The 16,689-nt window shown below is 38.5% G+C and overlaps 1 protein-coding gene across 1 annotated transcript in view; it reads right to left on the bottom strand.

The window, feature by feature from the left end:
- The window catches only part of AGO2 (argonaute RISC catalytic component 2), a 48,120-nt gene that overhangs the window by 9,886 nt on the left and 21,545 nt on the right, over positions 1–16,689 (bottom strand). The window contains exons 3-12 of the mRNA XM_054385447.1: positions 15,483–15,603; positions 10,882–11,063; positions 9,594–9,730; positions 9,324–9,458; positions 7,534–7,621; positions 6,394–6,541; positions 6,081–6,200; positions 5,595–5,717; positions 3,717–3,850; positions 613–797 (exon numbers count right to left, since the gene is read on the bottom strand). Coding sequence (XP_054241422.1) covers positions 613–797; positions 3,717–3,850; positions 5,595–5,717; positions 6,081–6,200; positions 6,394–6,541; positions 7,534–7,621; positions 9,324–9,458; positions 9,594–9,730; positions 10,882–11,063; positions 15,483–15,603 — 1,373 coding nt within the window. The remainder of the gene's footprint in view (positions 1–612; positions 798–3,716; positions 3,851–5,594; positions 5,718–6,080; positions 6,201–6,393; positions 6,542–7,533; positions 7,622–9,323; positions 9,459–9,593; positions 9,731–10,881; positions 11,064–15,482; positions 15,604–16,689) is intronic.

Consider the following 16,689-nt stretch of genomic DNA (forward strand, 5'->3'; position numbering starts at 1 on the left):
TGTGTGTCTGTGTGTGTTGTGTAAAATGCACTAACTAGCAATGTTTCCAAAAGACAGTTTAAGCTGCTGAATTTTCACCTTCTACGCTCCTGTGCTCTCATAACCCAAGAGTTAAATAATTGAAAGAATAGGAAAAAAATACCGAGCGCCAGAAATCATCTACTTCACTCAACGTTTTTTGCCAAAGGGTCATAGCAGAGTAAGCATAGACATTCTAAAAGCTATGTAGTTCTTGAGGTCATTACTTCCTTACTCACTCAGAATTTTTAGCACAGAAATTACAGTCATTGTATTTTAATCCCCTGCATATCAATTTCATCAGTTTCACAATAACCCCAGTTTAGCATTCTCACTCTAACCACATCTCAAATGCAACCAACAGGAAGAATGTGGAAAAGCAAAGTAAAAGCCTTGATGAAAATAATTAAATGAATTAAGGTCTTAATGTAAGCTATCAGCCAGCACAAGAAGAATAAAATTAATTGATAGCCCATTCCCTAAAAGGAATTTATATAATTAATCCAGAATTCTTTCAAACTTCTTTCATTCAGATACTTCACAAAAATGCATGAACTTGTGACTGAAACACAAACGCTCACGATTGGCACTTACCATAGACTGGTGTTTTTCCTGGTAAAATGACTACAACAAGCTGCAGCCCAGTGTAAGTGTTCTTGAGGTGTCTGAACATGGGCTCAACACTATCCGCTCCCTGGGCGTATTTACAGAAGCATGGCTGCCCCTGGATTGGCATTCCTGCATCTCTGGAAATCTTCCTCAGTTGTTCTGTAAAGGACCTAAAGGGTGTGAAAAAAACCCACATAGCCTTCTTAGGTAGAAAAATCCATCTTCATTTTTATTCTTGCTTTTAATGGAACAATCTTGATGAACTCACAGATTTGCACAGTTCAAAACCCATAGAATTTGCCCCAATTGCAACAGACTGTGTCCGTTAGTCACTGAAGACAAGGAAAGAGAAATACACGGCATAAATACAACTTCATTTCCAAAGCAAATTCCATCCTATTTGATCTTTTTATGTCAGATACGATATAAGCTCCTTTTTGCAGAAACTGTATTTTGGACGGCCTGCTCTACCACACTTCCACATGGTACTAAGGCTATGGAAACAGCTGAAGTTCCTTCTTTTTTTGTGAGGAAAACAAGCAGAAATTACCATCAACTCTGTCTCAGCAATCTGATCATCAATACTAACACACAAAATAACCTTTCTAGATATTAGAGAAAAGGAATATCCTGTAAGTGGAGACAAATCTTCACCAAGTCACCCTTTGATAGAATTAAGCAGAAACAGAGAAAACTTAATTTTGTCAGAGGCTTTTGGCAGTGAAGACTGCTTCAGGCTCTCTGCTAACAGGGTTTGCACCTTGCAGCCTGCCTCCTTCTCCTGACTCTTGTTGACATGGTAGCATTTGGCTATCCTTCTAAAGGAATACCAAGCAGACATTGTGCCTGTTGGAAGCAAAACAACCAAAAGCACTTCAGTGCTTCTCTTTTACAGTGAGAGTGGTAAAATACTGGAACAGGCTGCGATTGAGGCCCAGTCCCTACAGACATTCAAGATCAGACTTGACGTGGCCCTGGGCAGCCTTATCTAGGTGGAGGTGTCAGTGCTCTGTGCAGAGGGACTGGGTAAGTTAACTTCAGAGGGTCGCTTCCAACCCAATGCAGTTTGTGAATCTGTAGGAGACTAGGGATGTATGAAGTATAACCAGGCTGGAGAGCATCTTCAGAGTCATGGTTTCTCCAGATTAAATGCCTGCAAGTCAGTGGTGCACGAGTAGTCATTAAGTCTCATCCCAAAAAAAAAGGCAAGAAGTGTCACACTGCAGAGCTGTAGAGCAGAGTGCTGAGGAACCAACATGCACTCCACATGCATTTCGGGGATTCTGTGTCAGTGGCTGTAGTCTGGGGCAGTGAGCTGAATGTCCATTAGTGGCACATCCTCTAGTCCAGTTTTATCCCCCAAAAAATCCACATGGTACATTCAGACTACTCGTTGATACAGAACATGGTATGTCAACAAGTGACCATCAGAAGCATCACTTCAAATATGCACTCCTGATCCAAACTACAATACTTGTAGTGTTGTATGCAGACATACCCAGAGATGTCCTTCTTTGGCACTTGGTTTAATGACCAGAAGAGTAACAGATGGCTTAACCAACAAATGCTGACAAAGCCCCTTTTGTTAGTTTGGAGTGGATGCCTACAAAATTGGTGGGTGTCTACAAAATTGCTTTTCTTCAGCAAAGGGTGACAGATAAGTCTCACCCATTGAAATGGTGTGAAGACTTAGTTCCTCCAAACGCGCTGTTAATGCTCACAACTTGTAAGAAGCCTTTGAGTCTTGGCTCCACAGCTTATGGCTTCATGCAGAGAACAGGTGCATTAAGCATCTTCCCACGCAAAACACCACTATAAGCAGAAAGATCAGTGGCAGAACACGCAAGTCCAAAATTACATCGGTTTTGAGCCTTTAGAAGTCCATCTGTAAGTACAGCATCTTACAAGAAAGGTTCTTTCCTCGTTCCCAGAAGTAAAGCAGGATGATTTTGAAGACTTTCAGGGATTTTGTAAGCATTTACTCTGACAGATCTACACCAGGCAAGTTGCAACTTGTTCAACAAGAGGCAACTGGATGCAGCCATATTTGTGGTATGAAGGAAATGTCCTTTCATGGTAAGACAATCTCTATTTAAGCCATCAAAGAACTTTATTTTGGGCTTATCTCTCAAAACTGACTAACTTCTCCTGCACAGCTTTTCCACTAGAAAGAACAGTGTGGAAGGGAAAGTTCTGCAGCAGCTTAGTTCCTGCAATGCACCCAGAGAGGACAAATCTGGAGCCTTGTGCATATAATTCCCACTGTTTGCTCACTACTTGTTAGGGAAAAATTTGAAAGCTATTTGGCAAATCATCTGAAGGAACACTGTTACAGCAATACTGTTGTTATGAACAATCGCTGCCTTGCATTCACCTTAAAGAGCAGATGAGTCACTTGCTTAGGGCAGCTCCAAGAGCTGCACTTGCCTGTGCATGAAGGAAAAGCAACTGCATACTAAAGAAGGAATTATAAAGTCCATCCACACAGGCATGCACGCTTTCCCTAACCTAAGAATCATGTCACTTTTAACAATGGTCTTTCAACAATTATGTCCCATGCAAAGATAAGTGAAAGCAAATCTGGGAAGTTTCATTCAAATGCTCCAAGTCAACAAAACAACTAGTCCTACTGATCTTACATATACTGCACTGTGCAAGTTGCTGTAACTCTACAGGGTAGGAAGTTTTAGACAAAAGCTGGATTGCTTTTTAAAATGTTCCTTTCAACTACGTTCTGCATGAATAAAGCTATTCCCTACAACCAGAAAAAAAAAGATGGCATACATGTTAGTTTTCACTCTTGACAAATACTTAGTGATAAACACCTGTCATTACATCATTTCTGTCCTCTTAAACTCTGCCCTACAGCCTTCCCAGTGAGAAACCTAATATATAGTATAAATTGTTTTAATTTCAAGGATTTTATGAGGCTAGCATTGAAATCATACTGGCATCATTCAAAACACAAAGAAACAAAACTTCAAAAGCACTGTGAATGATACATTGCCATACAACAGACAATTCAACACAAAATCCTGAATTTCATACATAATAAACAACAAAATCACCATCTCATCAAGCACACTTACTTAAGGTGAACTTCAGTGCATTGCCGCTGGGGAGCAAAGCATGCAATTGCCCAAACTTTTATTTCAATTCCAGTGTGGAACTGTTTATTCCTCATGTCCCAGACTCCTTGAACTGGTGTGGCAATTGCTTTGTTCTGGAAGTAGAAAGAAAAAAATATATAAAACCAAAGCACTAATGCAAAAAACCTGATTCATGCTAAGAAAAATAAAAAATCAGTTACACTTCTACTTTTCTCCAACTAGCAGGCAATTTGTATTCTCAACTCCTTCTCTCTTCAACATCTACCTTACAAAGATCATTTTATCACTTTAGGACAGCTTGCTTGCTGGGTGAAAAAGAAAGCTTATAAAAATAAAGCTCATACTGTCCTCCTTTATTGCTGATGGCTTTTTCTTTTAATATCAATCAGCAGCTGACAGAAAATACACATGGATAGTAAGTCAGATTTATGCTTGTTGTGTACAGTTAACAAGAATATACATTGCTATAGTGACTTTACAACTGCTCATTACGTTTTCCAAGAGTAACAATTTAAGTATTATTAATATTTCACACTTCACTAAGTAGAGGCAAATAGTGGTCCAGCGTCACTCTCACACCTCTCAAAAAAATGCTCTGACAAAAGATGCTCAGCTATTCACCTCTGACCTCTGCAACACTCTTTTCCCACCAAGCAGGTATTACTGTGATGGCCTATCTAGAGGACAAGGGATAGAAAATGACTAAAGTAATTTTGGTGATATTAATTACCTTAATACCTTAGGTATTTTAGAGAAGGTAGCACCGTCTCTGCCTTCTCATTTAGGAGCAACAGCTAAAATACAAGGGTATTTTTCAGTGGGGACATACACAAATGTGGTATTTCATTTTGCGAAGATTTGTCTGCTGAAGGCAGCAGCTCTCCCCCTCCTGATTTGCCCTCATTCATCTGCCATTAGGTTCTTATTCCCTCTGTTCCCCTGAAGCCAATAGCTCCTGAGAGCACTGTCCCTATTTAGGATCAGGCAAAGACAGCTGGGTTATCTTAACCTGTCAGTGAAGGAAGGCTGGAGCTTATCCGCCTGACTTTACCTGAAGACCTTTAGGTAGAAGATGCAAGATCCTATCCCACTGAGAGTTTATGTAGGTATTAATCTTCTGATTTGTGCATAGGCCAGATCTACCTTCAGCTGGCAATGCATGATCTAGAAGAGGTTCATCAGAAATCTTCACAAATTAAGTTAACCCAGCTATCAAAGCTTTCTTCTTGTATAAAAACAAGCAAATAAAGCTTGTTTTTCACACTTTTTTTTGGAAGATACATCCTGAGGAAGATTATGCCAGAAAAGCCATCTGAAAAGCCACTGTAAAGAAAAAACCTGTGAGTAAATACTCCAACAGGATGAGATGGCTCTAGAGAAAAAACATGCTGATAAAGATTATACCTTAAGATAGTTGTCCTAAAAACAGCTGCTCCACCCAGAACACTCAAACCCAAGCAGGTCAGGAAGATTTCAGAGTTAAGGGAGGAAAATATGAACAACAACAATTCAAATTGTCTTTGCTCGTCTGTATACACATTGATTTGAGCCACTATTTGCAAATTTCTTCTTACAACACTGAATAAAAGTGTGAAGGAATACACACACATTTATCTGAAGTTTACATAAGCATATTTTTAACCTAGCTTTACTTTCAGAAATAAAGCAGCACTTGAGAGAGATGCCAAATAGTCATTACATTTAAGGCATTTCAAAACTTGTACTTAAGTTCTAAACATTATAGGTGCAATGACTTAATTCCATTGCATCCAGCATAATTATAACAACTGTATTTCAGAAGATATCACAGCACATAGTGGAAGCTACTGGAGATTGTACAGTATCTGTTCAACATACCCTGCCTCCATAGAGGATTGAAGGAGGCTGTAGAACTCTGCCAGTCACATCTGTCATTTCATCTTTGACCATGATTCCAAACTCACGAACATAAGGGTCAGTGTTAAAACTTGCACTCCGCATCTGAAATTAAGAGGAATTAGGTATTGCAGAACAGAAGTTCTTTTTGAGACCTAAAACACTCAGAGATAAGCAGTATTTGGGGGTATACCCCTTATATTATGAGTGATGCCACACATCCAGAACCCCTGCCAATTTTATTTTGGAGGGTAATTTCAACCCACCACACACTTGATACATGGATACCTCCAAATCTGAGATAAAGCACCAAAAAAAACCCTCCTTGAAACCCGCTTAATGGAAAAGGTTTACAGAAACAAAGTTCATAACCTGCGTGTTACACACAAATTATTCAGTATGTGCTAACAGCAAAAAAAAAAATTAAGCCTATTACTACACTTAACTCATCTTTGCCAGACCACTCACCAATTTACTAATCTCTTCTTGACGGTCAGGTGCTGATCTGGCTGTTGCTCTTATCATAGTGGAAGTTTGATTGTCAGTGAGTTTCTTTATGCATCTTTGTCCTGCCACTATGTTGCACACCTAAAATATCCCCACACAAAGGAAGATAAAAAACAAAATGCAATTGGTGTTTGTTTCCTGTTTTGTTTTTCTAGCTGCTGTCCTACACAAATTCTAAAGTTAATTACTCAAAATAGTTTGTCAACATTTGAGCCTTTTTTCATCTGACCCCCTTCCCACATTCCCAGAATGTATTATCTAAAAGTCTACTTGCCTCAAGAGGAAGGTATGTGTGTTTCTGCTCCTGTCCAACTTGTAAACATGGAAGATGAGGATAGCGCAAAACTAATTTGTGCCTGTCCTTAAAATACTGAGCTACAGTGCATTCAACTGTTTGTCCATTCTCCTGCTGAAGTGGGAATCTATTGGAAATGAAATATGAAAACAAGCTGTTATGTTACATACAACACTTTCCCACACCTGGTCAACACACTTCTTGCCATGAGCTAAGCTTACTGGAGACAAAGCCTACCTCGAATGGATGCAAGGGTACTTCTCTAATTAAGATTCCATCACTGCCACTATTGTGTGTCTTCTAGTAGTACCAAAGAAGGCTATTTCTCCAGCATTACTGATACCCAAACCTATAAATTGTTTCTTAAGAGCCTTTGTGTTTATTTGGGATACTCACAGTACCATGTGCTATGTTACGCCATGCACAGAAAATAGCAAGCCTACAAGAGTCACAAAACCAATTTTTGACTCAAACCCACATTTCTCTCCATACATTACAAATGTATTTCCACATATCCACACACATTTGCATATATTTACAAGGTGGCACAAATATTGTCTTTCAGTGACATGTTATGCTAATGAAAAGGGCATGAAACAATGGCCAAATAACTGCATACCAGATTTAGACACTCATCAGTTATATTCCCACAAAAAACTAGTATCAGTTTTGGTTACTTGCACTACTTTCTTTAAAAAATAGAAATAAATTCCTCTATGTTCAAGTTATCTGCAAATCTCTGATTAGTGATCAAAAATAAACTTTTTTTTTCTAGAGGAAAAATGGACTGGTAATAAGCAAGATTAGAAGGCTGATCCTGATTAGTGCTACTTTTCTAGTCAACACTTCTGGGAAACAGTATGCTAAGAATAAAATACCCAATTCTTCCAATGTTGAAGACATCTGCAAATTGAAAACCAAAAAGCCACCACAGATTACGAAAGCTATTAGCTGAAACACCATTCATGATAGAAAAAAAAAAAAAGAAAAATCGGCAAAATTGGGAATATACTCTAAAGTATATTTTTAATGTATTGACCAAAGGAAGTATAATTTTTCAAGAACTCTTATGTCAGCCTAAGATTAAACAGACACTTGAAAAGAAGCAGAATACATTACGTTTGGTGACTTGCTGGTCGCCTGGTGACATTGCACACTCTGTATTTTCTTTTCATTTGTCCACAGTGTGTTATCTCCACCTTTAGACCTAAAAATTGGAAAACATTTATTACCTTCTCTTCAAAATCAAGGTGTCAGCCCACTAAATTGCTGCACAAGACCACTTAAACAGTGTTGTGAATCTCTTCACTATTTAGCATGTTCTTGGGCCACTGCCCGGTATCCCAGACAAAACTCAAAAAAATTATTTATAGTCTTAAAATTTAAAAAACCCCAAGAGCTTACAGATGGAACTGAACACATTCTGTGTAATCCAGTTCTGTAACCTTCAAGGAAGTCCAGGATGATGAAAGGATAAAAAGGGCACATAACCTCCTTGAAATAAAAAGCCTGTTTATACTTTGTGTCTAAACATATGGTGTCTGTCAGACCTCCAACTACCTGAATTAATAAATGGCGGGGCAGGGAACACCCATATAGCCTCTGGGATCCTATGGGAATGAGCCCACAGGGCTTTATCGTTCGTGAAGGCAAACATCTGTTGAAAATCCCACCAGCACAGAAGTCAAGTCTACCTGAAAGTCAGTAATTTCCAGAAGAATAAATTATCTACCCAAAACCAGCACAACACAGCTACCCATAGAGAAGTGTTTCTAATTTACCAACAACAACAAATACAAGCTTGAATGCAGCACTTTCATTTATATTTCAGGTAGAAACAGATGTATGCAGACTATTAGAGATACGAAGCTGCATGTGTAGGAACAGGAAAACAGAAATTCCTTTTATCTGCACGTGTATATAAACTTTGGGTGCTGATGAATAACAGTGCGTATTTCCCCTATCTGTCAAATACACCAATAAGCTGTCCAACCAACATACTAATCTTGCCACGGTTTGTTAGAATTCAAAGTACCACCTATTCCGAAACCTTCAATAAATACATTTTCATGAGTAACTCCCAAATACGTATCACAGGCTTTTCATTGAAAGACAAACTATTACCTCAATACCTCAATTTACAACTAGTACTACTGCAAACTTGAGCTGACTTCTATCAGAAGAATGAAAATCCTCATGGAAAAATTAACAATAGCAGCCAGCAACTGAGTGCATGATTATTTTTATCAAAACATTTGCAAACAGTGCAAATTCAGGATTTAATTTTTATTTTTCTTACTAACTTGTATTCGGTCAAAGATGAGTTTGTGGTCGTTTTGTGGAAACAAGAAAGTGGCCCTATAGATCTGTGGAGTTTGTTTTTCTTTTTTAACTTGCCTTCTTTCTATCAAGAATATGAAGGAAGGACCTCAGTTTTACAAATGAAACCTTCAGTGAACAAAATCCGTAAGATTTCTTCCTCCTCGTCTTTGAACCAGCCATTATGTATTAGAGAAATTGACTTACTTCCAGGACAGTGAATGTATGAAACACACCCAAGTATGCAAAAATACATGGCTAAATTATTAGTAAAATCTGGATTATGAAAACCTTGCCATCGGTAATTGGAAAAATTTAAGATCAGGTAATTTAAACAAGGAAACAAACAACTAACCAACCCACCCACCAAAAAAAACCCACAAACAAATAATGAAATCCCACCTTTTTTTAAACCTTTTGAAATCATCAGATTAGGAACCAGAGGGACTTTGTCTTAGAACTACTGAGATGTTTCAAAAGTGAAAAGAACTGATTCCCAACAAAGCAAACGCTACAGAACGTACTTTGAACATGTAGTCGTAACGTATCATTAGGAAAAATAAAGCAAGTTTTTGTAATTTAATTATTACCTTTTATTTCTTTGGTAAACTTCACCCTTTGGGAATCTGTCAGAGGTTTTTGCTGTTCTTCAATACTTTTGAAGTCCAAAACTTCGCATACAAACTCAATAACTGGCTGTGCTTTGTAAAATGCAGTTGCAGATACTATAAACAAAAACATTAATGTTGTATTATAACAATAGTGAGGAAAACTTTAAAGAAATTCAACAAATGGAACTAATTTTTGCCTTTCCATTGACAGAAAAAGAAAGAACAAGAAAATATTTGTGTAGTACCTACCATCTATATTTAACATCATTTTCCATAATGAAGGTCTGACTGATTGATGGAAGCCAAACCAAACTTCTCTGCCACCACCCAATGGATTTGAGCACCCTTCTGATGCTGTAAAAAAAGATCGCCCCACAGGAGTGTATCTGCAACAAAGAAAAATTTACATCATAAAACTCAAGGAAGAAAAAAAAGTAGTATTTCAAGAAAGAACTAATGCAAATTTCTGTTCACAACAGCACAGAAATGTCAATGTTTCATTTTAGCAACCATCTTGAGACTCTGTCAGGACGCAGGCTGCACCTCTCAAAATCCAGCTAGTTACATGAAGAAACTGGCTACTACTCATGTTCATTTAAATTTATTTTCAGTATAGTCCTTAACATACATACTAATTCAGAGAGCATTAGTAATTTTTTTTGGTACCCTATGAAAAAAATCAGCTATACTTATGCAAGAAAGTATCTCTCCCCCTACTTGTTCATAGCTTCCTCTAAAATCCCTGGAGGTAAAGAACTGATCTAACAAATACTTTTGATGCATCTTTCATCTTGGTAATTCACTACTGCATACTTAACACCAAACTAAGGAAAACCAGAACCAGTATGTTTTTTTAATTCATTTTTTTTATTCAATAAAGGCTATTTGAAGACACATACCTCAATTTAACTCCCTGATTAACCCTCCAAAATGGTAAAGTTCAGCCCTGCTAAGCTTTGTTCTTTACTTTCCAACTGACTGGTCTTAAGTGACTCGTTCTATGGCGGCAGCATTAAACTCACTGTCTCTTGGAGCGGACTGCAAATGTTATAATATCCTACTTGCTTGGAAAAATACCAAATCATTTTCAAAATTTTCTTTTCCATAGAAATACTAGGTGGTATTTGGGCAACAAACATCTGCCCAAGGACACACAGGAACAGGGTTACAAGTTTTAAAACCACCCTTACACATCAACCGACCTCCAACTACTCACACTCAGGGAGGGGGGAGGGCTTCCTTCTCTGAGGCCTACATAGAAAAGGGGTACAAGTGAGATGGCACAGCACCCCTGACCTGAGAGCACATTTACACGGAGTGAGTTTGAACACCAGTGAGGAAGAACTTGTGTCCAGGCCAGAGGCTACTGATGCCACCTGATGAGCAGGAAAGCACTGTATTGCCTCCTGCTTGAGTATGCCATCTGCTAGACAGCTCTTATGTTCGTTGAGCTACGAAAGTATATCCTACCCAAAAAGCCACTGAAGCCAAGTCAAACAATGCACCCTCCTAAACAACATCAAGGTCTTCCCCTCACCTCATGGAAGGCAAGTGCCTCATCACTACATCCAGTGCCTGGATGGTTTCAAACGGGACACTTGGCAGCCGACCAGAAAGAGCATCATGTAAGGCCTGCAAACTCACACAGGACATCCACTTTATAGCCACCTTAAATATTCTGTCCTTTCCTTCTCCTGGCAGCGTGACTTCCAGCTCCACCTGCAACAATGCCAAACAACAAAACAAGATGATTCTTTCCGTTTACAGGGGAAAATGGAAGGAGCTTGGAAGGCGTGATGGATTTGTCTGAGCAGTGCTACAAAGCATAGGAGGAGACAAAAAGCAATGATGAAGAACAACATATATCAGATACAGGCTCTTTTTACAGCTACATCTTTCCAAAGGTGTACTTCAGAGTGCTGGCATGCTTCCCACCCAGCATCTATCTCTGAGGCAACATTATAATTTGGATGGCTTACATATCAACTGGGAGGTCTCAGTGAAGATCTGATAACCTGATTTCAGATATCCAACACATACTAATGCACCACTGCTCCTGTCAGCTCCTGCAGGCCTAAAATAAAACATGGTGTGCTGCTACCTGTCAAGATTCATCAATTTCTGGTATTTACTCTCTAGAGCACCAGACAGTGTTATATACTATTAGTGTAGACACAGTTCAAATGAGAAAATAAAATCCACAAGGAGCTTTCAGAGTGTGTGTGGGGTGGTGGTGATGGTGGTGAATGAACAACACACACACAAAAAAAAAAAAAAAAAAACCACAAACAACCTGCACCACGACCCCAACAAAACAAAAATGATCACAAACCCTAGCAATCCAAAACCCTCTTATATTCAAATACCAAAGAAAGAATAAATTACGCCCCCGAGTACTGGTGATGTTACCAGGCAGGAAACAGGGACACTCCTTTGACACATTATGCCCTTTTAATTTTTTGTGTAAAATACACTGGCAGAAGATGTTATGGTAAATTACTTTAGCCAGTTACTTGTGATGCTGACTTCTCTTTATTGGAACAAAGACAGCCTGCGCACTGAAGTTCTTAAACTGACTAGATAATCCCCAGAGGTTCCTTCCAAATCCTACCATCCTGTTATTCTGTGACTAAATTAAGGCTTGTCTGGAACAATTAGCAGTTCTGGGAGTTACTACAAGAAATAACAAGATCAGAATATCCTTTATGCTGGATAAAACAAACACACACCCCCCCCAAAAAACCAAACCAACAACTATTTTCCTAAATATAAAAGGCATCCACTTAACAGACAAACTGTAATTAGTGGGCTAGTGAAATAATACATTGGTAATGCTGAGCTAATACATGCAATCATCTGGTCTTTTGCAAGAGGTTCTTCAGTCAAAAAAAACAGGAAGGAAAGAAAACACAAATAAGCCTTCTCACACAAAAAAATAAGTTGACAATTTATAGCAGGCAGTCAAAATTAGTATCACAGCCACATTTCTCCTATAGTGGAAGTCTCATTCACCAGGAGACATGAGCAGAGGAAGGAGGTCTATCGGTTGTAGTAGAGCAACAGGAACTGGAGCCTGTAATTAGCGGTTTGCTGATCCGAATCTCATCCAGGTTAACTCTGCTGAAAAGCTGTGCAAATGAAGGTACAAGTATCCATCTGACACAGATTGGAAGCTTTCTATGAAATTTTTCCATTATACCATTGGCACACTTCAACTACATTTAAACTTCTCTAATCCTCCAAATCAAGTTTCATGATTTCTGTTGTTCCTGATACCGTTAATGTGCAACTAATCTGACTATTAACAACTTTTATACCCTTAATCTAAAAAAAAAAAAAAAAAAAAAAAATCCCTCCTGGTTTCCATTTACAAAAGCTTTTTCACTGAGATGGAATGGACTTGTTCGGAAATCTCAAGATACGGATGTAAGAAAGAGGTCTGCTTCTATCATGTAAAGGCGGTATTTCAAATAGACCAAGAGGAGTACGGTTGGGGCCACAGACATGATTAACACTCTACTTCCTAAAAAGGGAACTATAGCAGAATTTCTGTATCAAACTGCAGCTCAGCTCACTTGTAACTACCGTTTTTCTAACTGAAGACCCCTTGAGATGTATGCCAAAATGTATCAGCTTTTCTTGAATCTTGCTATGGGAGAAAAATCAAATTTCAAATTCAGTTAAAATTTAAATCAAGCTCTTGAACACAAAAGGACATTTTAAGGAAATACTCAAGTAACAGCACTTGAGTACAAAGCTACAGTTAGAGGTGACCTGGGCTTCCTGTTACAATCTGTAGAGACTATTACTATCTTCATACCTTGACAGTATCCTATAATCTTCATATCTTGACATTGTCCTATAAACTGCTTTCTCCTCAATGTGTACAACTAAAAACTAAGATGATATTCTGTTAGTATTTACATATCCCATATTTTTTTCCAAAACATTTAAAGACATGAAGGAATTATAGAGTGAAAACAGGTACAAATAAGGAAAGAATTAAAACAGGCACGATAACCATGAAGGCCAAGCAGTAAAAACAGGAAAAAAAAAAAAAAGAGTGCATTCATTAAGTTAAAGAGCAACAGGAGAAGAGGAAAAAAAAAAAATTAGCCATTTGGTGTCAGCCTCCTCTTCAGCATCAGTTCTTCCACTACTGATGCATACTGCCAGTAAACCAAGTCTTCTTCCACTTAGATTAAGGATCATCTATTAATCATTGCATGTTTGTGAATCCTTTCAATGTGCAGCAAATCTGCTATGTATGTACAGAACACCCCAGTAAAAAAAAAAAAACAACAAACAAATAAACAATCTAATTATGCTGTAGGAAAAGTCCTAATACCTACAAGCTTTATACTGGTTTAAACCATGCTTAAACCAATTTAACAACATGTAAAACTTTCCCTCATCAAGCTACATTTCCCAGCATCCAACTTAAGCCAGGTGAAGATTTCTCTCTCTAAGCTCTTTTCTCCAGGGTGATAACAAGGTATGTATGCCAGAACAATCAACAAAGTTCTATATCTCGTGAGAAATAGGGGGGAAAAAAAAAAGATTTCATATAAAGCAAGCCTAAATGTATGTCACATATGAAATTACCTGGAACCATCTTCTGCTAACCTCCACTAAAACCACTTTTCTCAGTGACTACCCTTTGCAAATGATCATCAGTCTGGCTAATCTGTCTCACCCAAAATAGTTATCAAAATCATTGAAGTTAGCCTTCTCCCAGGTGTAGGTGGCAACTTTCATTTGCATGGACACAAAGGAATTGAGACATCAAATGCATATCCTGCTGACACATTCTCAGTAGTTTTTACCATGTATGACTTAGTATACACAGGCTTTAAAACCAAAAGCACTGAGAATCAAGGTCTCTTTGGTCAGCTGGCATTCAGATATGGAAGGAACAGGAGAAGGAGGTCATCTCGTCCAGTTCTCCATCACTGTAGTGTCAACTTGCACCTCAGTCTCATTATATTTGAGGATTAATTTGATCTCAGTTTGTTTATCCTCCATAGATAAACCATTGTTCATTTACCTTTAAGTATTAAACATAGAACTTCACACGTTATAAAAATATGCTGTCAGTAATCCAAAACTTAATGAGACAGCAAATGACTCATTTTAGAGCGTACCGCTATTCCATTTCAGCAGACCAGAGCTCTGTTCCCAGTTTTATCACATAAGCAAGTTTCCACATTTCTCTGTACTCCCCTCTCCCCATTACATTTTACTTTTGTCTACTTAGGTTATAACCAACTTCTGTGGGACAGGACAGTCTATTCTCCATAACTGTGCATGGCTCACCTTGCAGCCACAGCAGAAAGATAACTAATGTAGTAGAAACAAGTGATAAGAGTAGCTGTATCCTCAAGTGTCCATCTAAATAAAAATTGCCACAGAAAATTCAGATATTAGACCACAGATATGGAGACTACGTTATTTCACAGAATTTGTGTGTTAGCATGTTCCAATATAATACTATTTCACCAGTCAATGGGCACAGATGTGAGTGCATTTTGCAGCTATAACCAGAGTGATCAAAGAGGTCACCACAGCACACAGAGCTGGCAAACTAGTGTGCTTCAATTCCCAAGGCCTAAACTGGCATGTCTTAACCTTTGCAGTTCAAATTAATCTGCCTCTCACATCCTGAAGAATTAAGGAAGAGGTTCCCTGCAGGCAACAAAGGGATGTAGAAGTTCCTTCCAGCTAACGGATAGCAACAATCATCCAGTGGCCTTTGGTGAGATTAACCAGCTGACACAAGCTTGCTGCTGCCCAGAGTGGTACCTCTACTTCCCTCTCCCAAAGTCAGCTGTGCTTTCACTTTTTCCACAGTGCCAGTATGGAGCTTGGCCCCTGGCTCTATCAGTTGATCTGACTCACCAAACCAGCAGAAACCATGAAAGAGGGGAGAAAGATTGAGAAAAGAGGGATATGGAAAGAGGAGTAACCATTTTGATGAAAACCTCAAATTTCTGTCCTGTCAAACCACATTCTGAGGAAAGTGGCATTAAAGAGACATTTACTCCAGAAAAATAAAATCAGTTTCTATCAGCTATCAGAAAGGCTCTACAAATATTACATTAAAATCTCCCATTAGAGACTTTTCTATTTAAAACTTACTTTATCTCTCCCAATGGGAAGTGGCATTGCTGTATAAAGGTTTTTCCTTCCATCAAACACTGGTTTGCGATCCCCAAAAATTTGGGTTTTAAAGTGCTGAACCATATGCTCCACTATTTCTCTGAAAACACAAAAAGATTATGTTAATTCAACTTTTTAATGTTAAGTAGCAGATGAATACCAGTATTTAGCAATAAAGGTACTGAGTAAATGAAAGGGTTGTCCACAGTTAAAGATAAGATTTGTTTGACTAAACCTCTTCACAGACCAAACTCTTTTCTTCAAGCAGCTACTTTTAGCTTTTTCAGAGTGAAACTTTCCTTCCTCTTTTCTGATATATCGAAAGTAGTGAAGTGAAAGCTTGTGCTTTCTCAAGCTCAAAATGGAGAGGTGCTTGTTATTCTGCTGGAGCTTCTGCTCTCCTGTCCCACAGCCTTTACTGCAGAGGACCATTGACCCAAATTTCAGCAGGCCAGAAAAGCTTAAAAAACCCCAAACAAACAAAAAAACCACAACCAACCCCACTATCCTAGCTTACATCCTGACTTGAAAGGACAACAGTTCTATGATGACCATGACATGCAAGCTTTTTGCATTGCACTGAGAAAGACTACTATGAAATGTGATTTTTTTCATGTAAGCAACAACACTGGCATCTATCCAGCAAAGCTGGATATGTGCATTTACTAGGACCCATGCATAATAAAAGTACACGTTAATTAAAAGCGTAGCTGGAATTAGGTTGCAGATATGTATGAATGAGGCAACCCGCACAAAATTCTTGTTAAACCACAGTGTTTACACACTGGTCATGCACAGCAGTGCACCAGCAGAGGAGAGACCTATTGGAATAGTAAGACCCTGTGATGTCAAAGGTCTTTGGTCCAAATGTCCCCAGATGTCCTTCAGGCTATCTGTATCACAAGGCTGTAAAATCTGAAATCAGCAGCAATCTGCAATACACTGCCTGCAAGATCCTTACCACACAGCTTGGGGCTAAAGGGCATTAAGAAGTTAAACAGAAATTACAGCACTGCATACTCTTTCTCCACCACTGTTGTCAGCCTCGGAGAGGCTGCAGATGTCTGTCATACACCTTGAAATAGAAAGGTGATTAACTCAGCATACAGTTAGGTATTATAGTCATGCAAAACTCTGAATTCATTAAAAACAATAATAAAGACAGTTTTGACAATTTCTTTGCTGC

This window comes from Indicator indicator, chromosome 12 (assembly GCF_027791375.1).
Source record: "Indicator indicator isolate 239-I01 chromosome 12, UM_Iind_1.1, whole genome shotgun sequence".
Lineage (NCBI taxonomy): Eukaryota > Metazoa > Chordata > Aves > Piciformes > Indicatoridae > Indicator > Indicator indicator.